At 38.9% G+C, this 17,927-nt stretch overlaps 1 protein-coding gene across 1 annotated transcript; it reads right to left on the bottom strand.

Annotated features, from left to right (window-relative positions):
- Positions 1-10,486: 10,486 nt before the first annotated feature.
- LOC120104827 lies at positions 10,487-11,440 on the bottom strand. The gene is made up of 4 exons (XM_039116664.1): positions 11,347-11,440; positions 10,992-11,185; positions 10,713-10,834; positions 10,487-10,622 (listed from the first exon to the last, which is right to left on the bottom strand). The coding sequence occupies exons 1-4, from the start codon at positions 11,402-11,404 to the stop codon at positions 10,487-10,489; spliced, it is 510 nt and encodes a 169-aa protein (XP_038972592.1). The 5' UTR covers positions 11,405-11,440.
- Positions 11,441-17,927: the final 6,487 nt, after the last annotated feature.

Here is a 17,927-nt window from a genome sequence, read left to right as displayed (position 1 = left end):
TCCAAGCTTCCTTGATTCGATCCTTGATCAACTCTTGATCCCATCGCCATCAACCGCTTAGATCACCTTTCATCTCATGCCTTTGCTTCAACTTGATCGTTGATGTACATCACATCACAGAAATACAACCAGATGTAAAATAAAAATAAAAATAATTTACATCTCCTTTTAGGAGGCACGCAGGCCTCTCAAAACATCAAATAAGATGCATGCAAGCATCTGAAAAATTACATGACATCGCAGATCACATCGCAGGTCATTACATTTGATACCAAAAGGGGTTGAATCCTATGATCATCACCGTATGCTACAATTATAATTTCAGATCTGAAAACTAACTGATTATATCATGACATAGGTCGCTGATCATGCTAATCATGATTCTAAACTTTGTAATCCCATTAACAATGCAATTAGAATCATCTTTTTATCACATAAAAATCAGCATGTAAAAAAATCAGCACCCCTGAAAAAATCTGCATGCAGAATTTTTCAGCATGCATGATCATTTAATTTTCAGATCTAATATGCCTTTAGATATTTAATTCTTACCTTAATCTACGAAGCCTAGGCTCTGATACCACTGTTGGGAACCCGCCCATGCCGCTGATATTTCAAAAATTTCAGATGGCAGCGGAATCGGCATGCACGGGTTCGACGTTCATCGCATGAACGCTTGTTTCGAGACCTTTCGTAATTAGGTAAGAATTAAAACTTTTAGAACTAATAGGAAGATCAAATCTTCACCTTGCGCGGGTAGATGATCACCGCGAATCTGAATTCGTGGTTTTGGAAGAGGATTCGTTTGAAGCCGTTCAAACGTCCGGCCTCTACGGGTATCCACACGAAGTAGAGAACCGATCAAAGCTTTCTTGTCTTCCCGGGGTGCTAGCTCCCTTGCAAAGACTCCTTTGATGGCTGATCTCTTCTCTTTCTTTCAACTCTTGAAAGTGCTTGAGAGGAGGAAGAAGAAGAAGGAACTCAAGGAAGAAGAACACAGCTTCTGCAGCCTTCTTTCTTTTCCCTGCGTTGGAAGAAGGATTGGAGGAAGAGGAAGACGCCAACGCTTGGACCTTGCTCTTCCTTTGCTTGCGGCTGAACCAAGAGAGGAGAGGGGAGGGTGGCGGCAGCAAGAGGAGGATGAAAAGCTCTCTTAGGGCGCCGGCCTCTAGTCCTCTTTAAAAAGGGATTGGAGCTCCTAACTTTTAGGAGTTCCAATGACAACCTACCAAATAAGAAGGGGGCGCCGGCCCTAGCTCCTCTCTTCTTGTCGCCCCAAGCATTTGGAGAGGGGCTGATGCCCCTCTTAGTTGGTTAACCTAATCCTCTTCCAAAGAGGATTAGGTGCCTCTCTCATGGTTTCATCCTAATCTAATTAGGATTGGCCAAATTGGGTTCAATCTATGCTAGTCCTAATCCAATTAGGACTTGAATGAACCATGACTCAATTGAACTCTTCAATCCTAATCCAATTAGGAGTCATGTTGATTCATTAGATTAATAATTAATTTAGACTTAAGGAATCCTAATCCAATTAGGATTTGTTTAATTTTAGTCCTAATCTAATTAGGACTCTATTTGAATCCGAAGTCCTAATCCAATTAGGATTTCTAGGAATCCTACTCCAAGTAGGAATCCAATTTTAATTCAAAACTCCTAATCTCATTAGGATTGAGGAATCCTATTCCAAGTAGGAATCCCAGTCCTAATCCAATTAGAACTCTAGGTATCCTACCCGAAGTAGGATTCTTGTTTCAAGTCCAATTAATTAATTCCCTTTGTTCTTCTTCAACTTCTTATCAATCAAATTGATTTCTTGTGATTCCTAATCACGATTTCAACCATCGGATCGGTCAATACTTCTAGTGTGTGTGACCCCATAGGTTCTATTCTGACTGGTAGTGAGATATATTGTGATCTCTATCACTATATCATTGAAAACTCCTTTCAATGGGTTGGAACGATTCCAACTCAACTCATTAGGGTTTATCGATCATCAAGATAATCCCTATGAGTCCCACCATCCACCAGTGACACCTAGCAGCATGTAGTGGCTACCCAGCAGAATGGAATGATGAACCTCTAGGTGCAGTTAACATGTGATACAGTCCTACTATCGTGGATCCCTACAGGACGGAGGTCATGGACAACTCGTCAAACCCCATCGTCTGTCATATGTCAAGATTTATTCGACTCGAGTTCGATAGTGAAAAACTCTTTCTCCACTGTGCATACTGCCCCGGCCGAGGTCTTACGAACTCAGTCTTATAAATCACATAGGATCTCTCCTTATCTATCAAGGTCGATAGATTCCATATAGGTGCATACCCTACTCCTACAGTGAACTTACTGCAGCCAATCTACACTGCATGGACCCATATGGCTAGAGACCATGTATGTGTGCAGTCAAACTACAATAACCTCACTGTGAGTAGCCGAAGCACCGCAGGTCAAAGGACCAGTCACACTACTGCAACATCAAGCAAGTCACTGACGAGTGGATAGACATCCAAGTGACTTCTTGTATTGGTCACGCTCAGTACCCTTGTTCTCTAACAAGCACCTGCACTATCACTTCAGTGTCCCTACACTGTGGACTCAAGTCTCGTCCATCCAGAAGGAGAGTAATCTGTGCACTGATCGGATCGATCACCGTCCTCGTGATGATCCTTTGATCAGGAGCATTTAGAAATTAATCATCAATGATACATGGCTCAAATTCTCAACTCTTGAGAATATGTATCATCATCTTATTAATTTCTTGGACGATTCATAGACACATAAACAATATGAATGAAAAAGATGCCTTTTATTTATTTAATAATAAATAGTCAAGTACAAAATTATGTCCCTAGAATTAATAATGTGTCAGCCAGATTGGCTTCTAGGGCATACATCTAACAAAAATATCCCTCGGTCCAGCAAAAACAAAGATATATTATATCAATATTATAAATATTATATATATTTATTTATGATATATTATATCATAATATATTGTTGATCGTATTATTTTCATAGTATTATTCAATGATAAATTTAAATTATAATAAAAATATATTATTATACATTATATTTATATAATAAAAATATTTAATATATTAATTATATTTACCTAATCAAATAAATATTAGTATTAAAAATAATATATTATAAGTATAAATAAAAATATTAAATCTATAATAACCATTAATATATTTTTATAAGATTAATAGGTAATAGGATTAATAAATATATTTTTATGGAATAAATTAGGAATAGTTTTGGTATTATATGGTTAGTGATTATGAATTTTATAGAATACCAAATAGGCTGCTCGTGAATCTCCTGGGATATTTAATCACTGAAACATAGAATATTAAATGCGGTGATCTTAAATCATTGAGGATCGAATTACCTCGGGATAAGCATAACCAATGATCAAGGTCATTTTGGTGATCCTATTTCGATCACCAAATGCCACCTTAGAGCATATTTAGATGCATCAACTTTGTATCCCTGGATAACTTAAAATCGATAAGATTGTTGCCTTATGTTTGACTATTACTTGGCATATGCTATACACGTGCCTTTCTAAGAAAGGGAAGCGGAGAGAAATCAAAGTCTTTCTCTATCCAAACTTCCCCTCTCTTTTTACTGCGAGCAAGGCCCTACTCTACAAAAATCAAAAAAACAAAACAAAATGTAGCTTGGAATGGAAGATTAGAGTCTGGCTTTTTGTATTCGGTTCTTTTTTTTTCCACTTCTCCTAATGCATAATATATCGCAAGAGGGGAGATGAAAGGCCACATGAGATCAAAGATCAAAGAAACTTAAGAAGTTTGGCTTCAAGTGAACACGTGTATCTGATGTATTCTCCCAAAGAACGTTATTGAGATATCTATCACACCGTTTACCCAGAGAGGTTTCGACTTATGGTTTTTGGCTTTGTATATTTAGAGCGGGGGTTTGTACTGTTGAGTGTGTGTGAGAGAGAAAAAAAAGGAGGCTTCGCTCTTGATGTTCAATTTTATATGCCCTATATTGGGAACCCTAGTGGTCGCATGTATATATTTTTAAAAATTTTACAGCGGAAGCATAAATTAAACTATTTAATTCCTATGCATGCTGGAGATCATATCTCTACAACAAAAATAGATCCAGAATTTTAAATATTTATCCTAAACAAGTATGCATGATTCTATGTCTAACATGTAATCATGCAGAATTTCAGCAACCTAGTTGATTTCTAATCCTAATTTCTAATGAGATCAGATCTCATACATTTTGGCTTTGAGGACTTTGATGATGCCTTGATCACCTTCTGTAGCCACATACGCGTCCGACTGATCGGTTCTTTCAATTTCGAAAATAAACCATGCAATAGCACGTATCCTGTAGGATAGTGATTACGGATGTCGGTCCACAGGGATTGGAGAATAAGTTATTTTTCTTTAAAAATAAATCAAGAAAAAGAATCTGCAAACTTGATTTAACTAAATTAATCAATGAGTACGAATTAGAATTTATCAAAGTAAATAGATCTAGGGTTTGGAGTCCACCGCATAGCATTCCATCAGGGTCTGTGTTTTTAATTTTTTTTTTTTATCTTTTGGAGAGGCATGCAAATTGGCTACAAGCCTTTTAAAATAAGAGCATAAAGAGTTTTAAGAAGATCCATCTTAGGTATAGCATGAAGTGTCTACCTAATTATACTAACCTAGAGTGCAGAACACCTCATTTTCCTAGGCATAGATCATTTTAGACTACTTTAGCAAACATAAATCATAAAAAGCATGCTCAAAGTTTAAACATCATAAAAGAATTTTTCATTGATAATAAGAATTTAAACGAGCTCCAAAAAAAAATAAAAAAGTAAGAACCACAAATATCCTGTTACATTGCTAGGGCTTCATCCAGCCTTAGACTAGATGCTCAGCCGCGCATGGCTTCCGGACGACCTTCCATCTTCATATAAAAATCTTCCGCTCCCATTCAAATCCATCTATTCCCAAAATACACCAAATTTTTCTCTCCCCACACCCCCCCCCCCCCCCCCCCCCCCCCCCCCCCCTCCTTTCTCTTTTTTTTTTAATTCCTTTTTCTTCTTTCTCTGATTCGGTTCTCTTCTCTCTTCTCTTCACCGAAACAGAGCCTCCCCTCTGTTTTCTCCCCAAACTGAGCTCTTCCCCTCTTCCCCCCTCCAGCCGATGGCCACCCTCCTCCTTATATTCGTCCGGGGTGCTCATTCGGGAAGGGAGAAATGATCACGGGCTGCTGATTCCTAGGGCGTGATGCTGGAGGGCAGATCGCGGACGAAGAGGATGGAGGGCATCAAATGGCTGGATCTCGAGAGGAAGGCGTGATCCGTGGAGCGCCGGATTGGTTGCAGATGGCCGGATCAATGGAGCGGGCCGCTGGATCGACGGGATGTTGACGTGCGGATGGAAGAAGAGGAGATGAACGCAGGATCGACGGAATGGAGCTGGGAGGAGCCGATTACGGCTTAATGGGCGTGGCATGGACGCGGTGAAGGCTGAATCATAGGCTTTGAGATGGTGGAAGAAATGGATCACGAGCTCTCGGTGGAGGCCGGATCGCAGGAAGATGGGATTGGCTCCGGATGCGTCACGGGCGGAAGAAGGGCCGGAGGATCTGGTCGCGGGATCGTCGGGAGGATGCCGTGATGCTTGCAGGGAGGAAGAAGATAAACAGTGGAAGGAATTTGTTTTTTTTTAACAGTGTTCATTTGAACAGTGTTTTCACGGAACACTGTTCATATGAACAGTGTCATCTCGGAACACTGTTCATATGAACAGTGTTTTCAGCATTTGGGGAAAAAACTCTTTTTCTTGCTCTATTTTAACGTGAAAATGGGCATATATGGATTTAAAATAAAGATCTCACCCTTTCCTGCGCCTCGCCTTCGTGGTAGGCCGTTCTCGGCTAATGCCATTTCGAGGGCTAAACGAGACGAGCCCCAGACGAGAATCGCAGCTAATCCTTAATGCTCATCAGAGCAGGGATCTTCTTCATGTGAGCGACAATACCGTACACCATCATATCCCTCCTAGAACGAGGAGGAGGAGGAGCATCTTTCTTCGGTTTAACAGACTTGGGGGAAAGTTCTTCGGCAGGCTCGGCGTGATCACGACTGGCTGACTTACCGAACGGACTACATACACCGACTAGCCACTGAACGGACGGACACTTTGATCTTGATCGTGCAATCTAAGTCGCAATGAAGGACTATCGTCAATGCGGCTGGAGCCGCTAAATCCCACAGCAAGTATTCTCAGTCGGCGAAGGCTAGATCCCATGGTTGGAGTTTTACCTCTTTGAAGAAAGAGCGGACGTCACTCGTCTGTATCACATCGAGAAACATCCTATATAAGTCAGAAAAGCAAAATAGAGAAAAAAGTGGAGTTTTCAAGTCAAGCGAGAAAGCAAGTGGATCAGAAAATTATCTCGTGCTGGTAGCGAGAAGGAAGTAGGCAGATTGAGAGATTCTTTCTTTCCAGGCTCCGAGGCAGATGAAGAAAACCTATCTCTTTCCGCTTAGGTGCCGTCAGAGAACTCGTTAGTCAGTAAAGCCCACGGCAGGTGCTGCTCTTAGTAAAGCAAGCATTAGTAGTATCGAGCTCGGTACTCGGTTGAGGGCTAGTCTTGTATTTCGACGGTCTTTTATTACTTTGATTTTTTGATTCAAAACTGAAATTCGAGTTTTTATTGATTTGGTAAGATAAGAATGGTCTTCCTTATTCTCATGCTGTTCCTCATCCCCCCTATTTTGCTTAGTTTGGAAACATGATGCGGGGATGGAAATTTCTGAACCGTTGGATCACTTGGGGAGCCACGGACGGTGGGCAGTGCTTGGGTGCATGCATGTCAGTTGGGCATTGGGCTCGAACCCAGTGTTATTGAACTGAAACGTGTTGGCTGGTACGCTCGAAAGGCTAGGACATGTGAATTATTTACTTCTTACCATATTTTAAATTTATTTCAAAGATTGTTCTATTTTGTAGTAAAATAAGTAGTTATCCGTTTAAGAACATTGACAAGTGCTGAAAAAAAATATTAAATTATAAATTAATCCGCACTTATCACACCCCCAAACCTACATTTTGCTAGTCCTCGAGCAAAATAAAACTAGAAAAAAAATTCTAACTCACTTTCATAGGCATCGCGATTGCATTTACCATATGCAACAAGACTTTAAACCCCTAGGTTACCCTAGTGGACGAGTTATAGTCTCGTGAGAGTTTTCAGTAAAGATACCCACGAACTTTAATCTTAAAATAAGTCCCTTATTATTATTATTATTATTATTAAAATCTAATTTAAGATACATAAATGATAAGAGTTTCAAAGCACACACGGTTTTATTTACTAAGTCAGCCCAAATTCTAGGTTAGTATGCAATCTAAGTTGAAGTCATTAAGTTTTCGTTTAGGAAGTTGTAAGACTTATTTATACTGGAGTGTTCGGTGAAATCGGACCGTACATCAACTAAGAGTTCGGATCTCCAAAATATTGCTAAGATTAATAGTTTCCAAGGATTGGTCGAAGGGACTTACTCACTGATTCAAAATCATCTTATCTGCAGGATTTCGAGAGTTGTGGCTGTTTACTTTAGTACCTTACGGGCTTTATCTATAATATTCCAGTTTACTCGAATTTTTACAACGATGGCTTTCACACTATTGTCTTTTTCAAGGTCAATAGAGGAGTACTTTTTTTTTCAAGAAAGATATATAAATTATGCACTTTTACTCATGTGGTGATTTCTCCGTGTAACGAGCAATCAGTCGACAACTCTCACACCAGTTGGCATAAGGTGTCGGGCATCAAGACTTCCCTATGGACTTATGCTCGGAGTCCTCATCACAAGCCCACTTGATCTTTGACAATAGGTAGCCCTTTTCGATGTTTCTGACTAAATCTATTTTTATTGATGATTTTTTTTTTTTGGATTAGATAAGTATGATTCATCAGGGTCCAAGGTTGCTACCATACTCTCAACATAATGTCGAGCCTAGACTTTAGAAGAGTCGGCCAGTGTGTAGTGAAATTCCAATTAATTAGCTTACAACTCACTAAGAGAGACTTAATAAAAAGAACTCAATTTTGCATTACTTTCGACTAGTCATTGGGCTTTTTAGATTGTATATACCTTGTGTGTTTATTATTCTCGCATTAATGTATAGAAATTAGGTTTTAAAACCTCCCTTTTTTTTCTTTTTTTAATTATTATTTTATTATTATTATTATTTTTATAAGAATGAAAATGAACCCATTTTTTTTCTAAAAGTTTTTTTTCTTTTTTCATAAAAATCCAGATGAAGACCCCCAAACCTAAACCTGACATTGTAAAGTGAAAACGAAGCAAGAGATGCAAACAACACAAAAATGCTTAAAAATACTTAAAAATACCTCCAAATCTAAACCTAACATTGTCCTCAATGTTAAAGAAATCTAAGAGAATTGGGTTCTCCCAAGAAGCACTAAGTTTATTGTCTTCAGCCAGACATAGTGAGATAGTTTTTGCATCTCCTTCTATGAGGTCATCTATTTTGTCCATTATAAAACACTCAACTTCCCTCGCGGGTTGGTCGACCGCATTGAACACATTTAATTTTACCTTCATGTTCCCAAATGATATGTTCATTACCTCCGTTCTGCAATTGATGCACGCATTGGCTGTTGCTAAAAAGGGGCGCCCAAGGATCATGGAGATTTGTTTCTTAGGATTAGGTTCTTGTTCCATATCAAGGACGATGAAATCTACTGAAAAAGAGAATTTGTCTACCTTGACAAGAGCATCTTCAATTATTCCACGTGGTGTTTTTACAGATCGATCAGCCAATTGAAGGGATACCGAGGTTGGTTTTAACTCACCTAACCTAAGTTTCTCATAAACTGAATAAGGTAAAAGGTTGACACTCGCCCCTAGATCTAAGAGTGCTCGATCAATGAAATTATTTCCTAAGACACAAGAGATGGTGGGAGCACCAGGATCTTTGAATTTTGAAGGGGTGTTGTGTTGGAGAATAGAACTCACTTGCTCAGTTAGGAGGACCTTTCTAGGCACATGTGTCCTAGATTTTCGCTTTTAGGTACAAAGGTCTTTGAGAAATTTGGCATAGGAGGAAACTTGTCTAATAGCATCAAGAAGTGGAAGGTTGATTTTAACTTGTTTAAAAATCTCCATCATCTCCTCTAGTGAAGTTTCCTTTTTGTCAAAGGGAGAGGGTGAATTAAGAGCTTCAGAAAATGGGGCCTTTGGGGTGTGAGTTTTGGCAGAAGGTGGACTAGCTGAAGAAGAAGAAGAAGAAGGTTTTAGATTTTCATTTGACACATTTCTATCCTCTTCTTCACCTTTCTTGTTGTTGTCCTCCCCAATCTTATTGTCTACTACACGTCCACTCCTTAGGGTAGTCAAAGCATTGGCTTGTTCATGATGAATTGCATTTAGTTGATTTTCTTGAGTCATGTATTGTCCCCTAGGATTACTTAGTGGTTGGCTTGGAAACTTTTCTTCCTCTCGCTTGTTCAGTGCATTAGCTAGTTGCCCCATTTGGGATTCTAGCTTGGCGATGGATTGCGTGTGAGAGTGCACCAATTGTGTAATGATTTCCAAACCTTGAAGGGCGTTTAAAACACTACAAAAGAAGGAATAACTCCCGGCGCTTTTTTTTGTCTCTACCGACGCTTATAAGCGTCGGCGAATTCCCAGCCCACGCTTTGCAAAGCGTGGGTCAGACGTCGGGCAGGTGGGTGTGGGTCGGATTTAACCCGACGCGTCAAAAAAGCGTCGTTGGTCTATGCCGACGCTTTTAAGCGTCGTTCCTTTTATCAGCCTCCGACGCTTATAAGCGTCGGCGAGAAGGGTTGGTTACTATGGTTTTAGGCCGACGCTTAAAAGCGTCGTTAAAGGCGTGCCAGTTTACGTTCCTGTTGCTTTTTCCGACGCTTTTAAGCGTCGTTCCTTTTATCAGACTCCGACGCTTATAAGCGTCGGCGAGAAGGGTTGGTTACTATGGTTTTAGGCCGACGCTTAAAAGCGTCGTTAAATATCATATTATCAGCTATTGTCTTGCTTAGAAGTAAGATGGAGGTACCATTGTCAAACCATTCATCCTGCGCTTTAAATCATCTATTAAGATCATTATCCATTTCTCCATCAAAGCTTATGGATGTCATGAGTATCTGTTAATCTGTGTGTGAGAGAGAGAGACTTTAAATTCCAATCGCTCTCTCACATTTAAGAGATTTACTGAAATGTCATAGATAGCCACTTCAAGGTGCCAGCCAATATATCTCGTCAGATCATTTAGTATCACAGAAAATGTATTTTACTGTCACTTGTTAATGTGAAAATCACCAGGGCGACATAGTTTGATCTGCTTTTTGACCTTTCGTTACATCCATAGATCAAAATGGAATTTGGATGGTCTGAGAGGCTATGGACTTCACTGACGAGGAAGACCTTAACGTATCTCTTTGATCAGACCGTCCATGTCTGAGGTTCAAGCACTTGCTTTTCAGAATTCAAACCAGGAAACTGACCAATATCATGACCAGCAACATGTGGATCGAAGATACAAGGAATCCCTGGAGTGTTGGTTGGAAGAGCAGCACCCCTAAGAGAACCAAGCATATAATATCAATAAATCCTTAGCAATCTTATATAAAGTTTCCATGAACAACTGTGAGAAAAGAATGAAGCAGACCATAATTGGACTCGTGTATAAAATGGACACTGAAGTGATCCCTTAGACAGTCCAAGAGCAAATTCTACATCGTTAAGCAAGTCCTCCTTTACTTTTTCTGCTGTGACTTTAGGGATATTCTCCTGATGAACATGAAAATTTCCATTAGAAAACACCTATAACATTACCATGGGATTACAATTTCTCAAAAATTCGCAAAACACTAACAATGCAGGATTATGGATTTTTCCTTGCCATTAATTGTTGTAAAATAAAAGAAAAGATTAGTAAATTGTCAACCTGTGGCACTTTATTCCTTTTTCCATAAGCAGCCGTGCTGAAAAAAGTCCAACACTGAGGCATGTCACTGTGTAAAGGAAAAAGTTTGCTGGTGTTGTTGGCCATCCATGAAAGAGAATCAACACCCTTTACAAAAGCTCCTTCAAAGTCTGTAAAAGCTCCATTATGAGGAATTGAAAGTGGATCTTTAAATGCTGCAAGAAGTGCCCAGACAGCACTCAGTTCCAGTCTCTACAAACACCAAAATTAAGTTGAATCAGAAATATTTGTTTATTCAGTTTGAACGCCTGTTTAACCCTAATAGTTTGTAGTATCAGAATGCTTCCAGTAAGTTGTATCCTTAGAAGCTAAGTACCTTCATCTGTCTTGTTAGCAGTGGCAAGCCAGATGTCGAAAGCAATCGATTTGCACATTTTCCTGGTGATGAAGAACGAGAATGATCAACTATCCTAACATGCATAAAAAATATGAAACACAATTATAGTTAATAATAATTCGAAGAAGGGAAACAATCATATATCTAAATTAAGCAAGTCTACGTGGTCCAATGGTAGTCTGATATGGTTAATCTCAAACAAGCAAGCATTCAAACTTCTGCCATGAAGTAGAACAGTAGAAGCACAAAATTGCATCAAGGATTGTACATAAACATCAGTTCATAGCACATCGGAGGTGAAGACAATAATTTTTAAATACTCTGTGTACATTAAATTCTTACAAAACAATAGAAACAAATACACTGAATCACATATATAACAAAATACGAGTCACAAACAAGAACTTTGATTACATTCATATTATCATATTTGATTACATTGTACTTCAAAAACATTCTAAAAACATACAAGTCAAATTCCTAAGTACACAATCTACAATATGTATCAAGGGTCGGCATCATCATCTCTACAATATTGTCATTAAGCTCCACAGACCGGCGTCCTGTTAAGAGCTCAAGAAGGACAACCCCGAAGCTGTAGACATCACTCCTAGCTGTCAAGTGACCTGCTCATAGAATAAAATATGATTCAAAATGAACTCACAGCAATTAATTAGAAAAGCAAATGAATGGATGTTGCATTCCATTCTAACAATGAAGGGAAGCGGAAGAAGGCACATAGGTTTTGATAGATTCTACTTATCATGTTGCTCAAAAAAGATCTCATGATCATCATACAAGATTAATCAAAGGAATCTCCAAAATTTTAAAAACATACAAGTCAAATACCTAAGTACACAATCTACAATATGTATCAAGGGTCGGCATCATCATCTCTACGAGTAGATGAAGTATCATCAACCTACAAGAAAAAAAAATATTTTAGAAACTAAAAATACGAAAGTCATCACGCTCATACAAGAATACATTATAATTACATAAAATATTCAAATAGATTTAGTTATGTACCGGAGGAGCAAATCTCTACAAAAAGGATGAAATATGGTCAAGCTGGTCCTGCAAAGATTGTATCTTCAACTCTTGGCTTTGCTTCAACTCCGCCATATCAGTCATATGACTCTGCCTCATCTCCTCTATCCTTGTCTCATATGACTGCTTTATCTGTGCCATCTCTGTCTTCAAACTACAAACCTCTGCAGTGCTAGTACCTTGTCTGGCATCTTGGGTATATCGGCTCACTGCAGACAGCTGAGTGGGGGTAACTCCGATACCGTAACCCCTCACGCGACCATAACGTTCTGGGCCCATCAATTCTGCATAGACCTGAGCCTCGACGCGACTGGCCGCGTCGGATGATGATGACTCCCCGACGCGCTCTGAAATGAGATTTGTAGCTCTTTCCTATATCTCTCTCAAAAAAATAAACAGTCACATTAATAATTTAAAAGAAGTAAAATTAATTAAAAAATTATGATAAAATAAAAAATGAATACATAATACATACAACTATATCTCTCGACTCGTCCCGGACAAAGCTGCCATCTCGGTGAGTGTGGGTCATCTTATAAAACTCTACCTCACCAGGCTCCCTTCCATGCTCTACTATCTACACATACAGAAAGTATATGGGCAAACTATATATCATGATACGTGCTATATGTTAGTAGAGTTTCAAATAGTTTCAAAAGAACTTACGAATTCATTTCTACGTCTCGCATAACTCTTCGAACCTGAAGTATGAGGAACTGCTTGAGATGCTCGTGCAGCTCTACCAATATTAGAATATGTCTGCCAAAATAAAAGCACACAGTATAATATGATTCAATGTATATATTTGCAATCTATATTAATAATAAAGATAATAGAAGATATTGAAACATAATACGTGACCTGTCCTCTTTCAGAAAACCAGTAATGAACAAGCTCCCTCCACTGCTGAGGGTATACATCAGGAGGAGTCACACGAGCAACCTCCTCCTCTGTCATACCTTCGCGCTTGAAGTCCGTCTTCAATTTTGCTTTATATTCTTTCCATTTGCGATTGAGGGACTTTAGCACCCAATCATGGCTCTCTGGAGGGAGTACAAACTTACCCTACAACAAGATTCAGAATGTTATAATAATATTAAACATCTAAAATAAAATTATGATACTAAGCAAATTAATATACAGGAGGTGTCGAATTAAAAAGAATAAATTCAATTCATTACCTGTATAAGTCTAAGAAGCTCAACCTTATACGAAGGAAGCATGTCATTCCACTTCGTATAGTTGAGTGGACACAGCTGACCCTTGCGTGCAACCGATCCTAAAAAGCTTGATAGTAGACTTCCAGCTCTATTGATGGGCTGCCCCAATTCGTTGCATCGGATGATGATCTTCTCACCCGGAGGAAGCTTCCACACATCCTTTGCTTGAGTGGGTCCCCGTCTCGTCCTCACCGTCCCTTGTCCATCTATTAAAATTAACTAAAATATGTCTTAAAAAGTTGAAGACAAATATGAACATAAAATATGAACTTTAAATCGAATTACCCTGAATCCGGAGCTCATCCTCCGGGCAATCAGCAGGAGGCTCGCGCTGAGATCCTGACTCGTGCTGCTGATGCTCACATGGCTGCTGGGACTGCTGGGACTGCTCAGAAGTAGATCCCACCTGAGAATGCTGGAACTCCACATCTCTAAATCGTCTCCCTCGGGGCATATTGTTACCTGGTATGCACAAAAAAGAATCAATATTTGGTTAAATGATAAATTTATACTAAATAAAGTTCCATTGCCATGGAGGCATCATCATCTTGCTAGAAATTTTAATGTTTTCATGGTCGTAAACATATTATCTAGATAAATTATATCAAAGGAAAAAAAGGAACTCAGAAGAGAAGTAAACTGATGGCAGGTGTCATGTATTCATGAATTATAAATCATAATTATCAGAAAATATAGCTATATTACCACTGCCACTATACGACAATCTACTCCACTGACCTGCAATAATAGGTTGCTCTAACCATGTTTTTCACCTACTGACAGGCAGTGAATTGCATGACTGGTGCTTCAGAAATCGTTGACAACCTTCTATTATGAGTAAAGGAGTGGATCATCGGTCATGAGAGTACCATTCTAAATACCCCATGTGAAATTCACCATTGTTCGGTCCATTGAAACTATAATAGAAATATAACCAAGCGAGTAGCTTCTATATTTTGAATTAGCAATCAACACCCGGATGGCTTAAATTTGATCAACACCTTACATATCACTGAACTATACATTTACATCAGCATACTTGATAGTACTATTTAAAAAGGTGCTACAAAAGTTATTTTTTCTATTTGGCACGTAAGCATATGCTGTTTCTAACCCATACATTATATTTGAGCAAAACAAACCATCAAAACAGTACCATTCCAAGCATTTGTTTGAGAAACCAGGGCCACAAAAAGAAAGAACCTGGAGTTAACTCCTAGACCACCCCTAGACAACTATCAACCCCTAGTAAGGCTGCAAATGGGTCGGGTCGACCCGTGACCCGACCCGACCCGATCCGTGTAGACCCGACCCGACCCGAATTTTAGAACCCGCGGGTCCGGGTCGGTCCTAAAATTGGACCCGAATCATTTTCTGGGTCGGGTCTGGGTTTACCAAACGGACCCGACCCGACCCGAATGGACCCGAAGAGAGAGAGGAAAAGCAAAAGAAAGTCTTTTCTTTTTCTTTTTCTTTTTCTTTTTTTTTTTTTTGGCGTGGGTTGTGGTACTGTTGGTCAGTGTGGGAGGATAGCAAGTTAGCAACGTTCACATAATCCAAAGGAACGTCGGCCCGTCAGGATTCTCTCTCGATCTATTACACTGTTGAGACCTCTGGTGTCTCGGTAGCTGCCTTTTTTTTCCTTCTGTTTTTTGGTTTTTGTTTCTTTTAACTTTTGAAGGGAGAAAGTGAGGGAACACTGCAACTGAATATGGGTCATGTGCCAGTTTTCTGTAATGGAATTAGATTTTGGAAGAAGGTCTGGGATTTTTTTTGTCCTCGTGAGAGGGGAGCTGGGAGACACCGAGTTCCGTCCAATCAGTCATATAGATAAAAAATAGTGTGATATGAAATTTGGCTTGTAGACCGACTTAGTTAGCAAGTCATGGGTCATCTGTTCTGACTGGAGCTCAATTGCAAAGTCTTTCAAGTCATGGGTCACCCAGCACCTCATAATTATGATATGACCAAATTAGATTTGCCCAAATTTTTTCCCAAAAGCACAAAAAAATTGGACCCGATCGGACCCGGACCCGACCCGAATCAGACCCGGACCCGACCCGAACCCGACTCGGACCCGACCCGACCCAACCCGATCTTCAACCGGGTCGGGTCCGGGTCCAAAATTGGGACCCGAACAAAAAACCGGGTCGGATCGGGGTCACCTAGGACTCGACCCGACCCGACCCATTTGCACCCCTAACCCCTAGACCACCGAGGTTATTGTCTACAAGCCATTCTAATATGCTTAAAACCATTCTAATATGGATGTCCAATCCTTTCTCAAATAACAAAATTTAAATCCAACAGAAACACACGTAGAAAGAACAATACAAGAGCATAATGCATTACCTCGTTGCTTCAGGCCGGTCGGTCGACGCAGGTCTCCGGACAGGAGGGATACCGCTCGATCGAGTCTTGAGGCCTGCTCGGACGGCGCCGAAGAGGAGGGAGGAGGAGGAGAATACAGGGCACTCTGGGATCTTCTCAATCCATTCTAAGTTAGACAAGTCAAACTTTTCCACTCTATGATTTGAAAAAGCATCCTTAACGGGAAAACTACCACCAGAAAATGTATTTGAATTTCCATAAAAGGCGATAGACCATTCGATATTAAAAGGTTTTAACCTGTCGACTTTAGAAAGTTAAATAACCTTAACCTTAACAGTAAAAGAGTTGAATTCTAAGCTCTCCATGTTTTTTGTCCATGCAGAAATATGACTCAGGTTACTTAAGCTGTTCAGTTCAGAAAACCACCACTTATATGGGTTTTCAATGACGAAGCCTGAAAGCCTTCTAAACATCCTGCCTTGATGAATTTCTAAAATTTTATAGCAGTAACAAGCTCACTTGGTTCAATCAGACTGAGGTATACACACACTGAAGAGCAGAATCACAATATTGGCCCAAATGGTGAAATGGATCAAATATGTGACAGAAGCACAAGTGCACAGATTGGATATTACAAGTTATGAGAATTTAAATTTTAATATTACAATTTAATTGGTCAAGAAAAGATAACACGGAGATTCCATAGGATTTTTTTAAAAAAGGAAAAAAGATAAGAAAAAAATAAAAAGAAAAAAGATGTTGTGAACTACTTTGAAGCTTTGTTCCACCATAAAGACAAATTATTTACAATAGTACACAAACATTAATATTCTGTTACAATACCTCCACTTCTTAAACAAATAAATTAATATCCAAAACCTACCTTTTCTAAGGAACTTCTGCAATTTAAAACCCGGATTAACAATAAACTATATAAAAGCATTAGCATTGTATACATAAAATCTACTATGTTGTCGAATAATAAGAAAAATACAGGAAGAAAAGAAATAATTAACAATAAACTAGGAAACCAAACAATCCATATAGCGAAGGTAGACAGACACTCAAAGGGAAAGCAAAAAGCAGGAACAAAACTTTATATGGACCATCCAGCTATAAGTCATTGGGAAATCAATTCTAAAGCAAAAACCCACAATCTTTCAGGTTCCAACCTTATGAACTAGAAGATAAATCAATTCTATTCAACAAAAAACATTTCTCCAGGATAACAGATAACAAAATTTCAGGTCCTTTCGATTAACATAAACTTGCTGATGGAACCAAACCAGAAATACAAGCATCGCAAATTAAACAAAGAAATTACGGGAAAAAAACTTAGGAAAATCAATAATATTCACCGAAACCCTATCTGAATACTTCTGCCTGATCCTCGCGTCCTCAGCCTTTCTCTTAGCTGCAAACAGAAACCAGAGAATCCAGAGAAAAAACACATGCAATTATGCGTCATATAAAGGATTACTTTCACAATGATCAATTATTATACCTGCTGGTCTAGGATTTACTGTATCGTGTCCCTGCTGATACATTGACATAAATTAAAATTATGATGACTCAACATTGATAAATTTGGATGTCAAAACAGCCACTCAAAGCATGTATATTTTAGAATTCACGTACTATAAAGTATTAGAAAAGATAAGAAAGTTATGAAAATTTTAATCATTTACATAAAATAAAGATATATAAACCATAACAGTATTCATGTAACCAAGCACCATTTGAAATCAATAAGCTATATCAACTTTAGTTAGAAATAAAGATTTCAGAAACATCATGGACAATGGGGAAGAGAAACTTCTCAAACACCAGAAATTCAATGTAATCATTTACGTAAAATAAGATGCAGACTATGTGAAGATACATACTTTCTAAATGATTTACGAAGTTTCACACTACACCTTCGTGATAGCCTATAACATGAAGTTATAGGCTATCACG

Source organism: Phoenix dactylifera, unplaced genomic scaffold (assembly GCF_009389715.1).
Source record: "Phoenix dactylifera cultivar Barhee BC4 unplaced genomic scaffold, palm_55x_up_171113_PBpolish2nd_filt_p 000119F, whole genome shotgun sequence".
NCBI classification, from domain to species: Eukaryota; Viridiplantae; Streptophyta; class Magnoliopsida; order Arecales; family Arecaceae; genus Phoenix; species Phoenix dactylifera.
The sequence above is the reverse complement of the archived record's forward strand: the minus strand, read 5'-3'. Positions and strand labels throughout refer to the sequence as shown.

Coding starts and splice junctions, on each gene's coding strand:
- LOC120104827 (XM_039116664.1), bottom strand. CDS start 11,404: ATGTGCAAATCGATTGCTTTCGACATCTGGCTTGCCACTGCTAACAAG. Junction 11,186..11,346: donor TGCTAACAAGACAGATGAAG/GTACTTAGCTTC, acceptor CACTTCTTGCAG/CATTTAAAGATCCACTTTCA. Junction 10,835..10,991: donor AAAGGAATAAAGTGCCACAG/GTTGACAATTTA, acceptor CATGTTCATCAG/GAGAATATCCCTAAAGTCAC.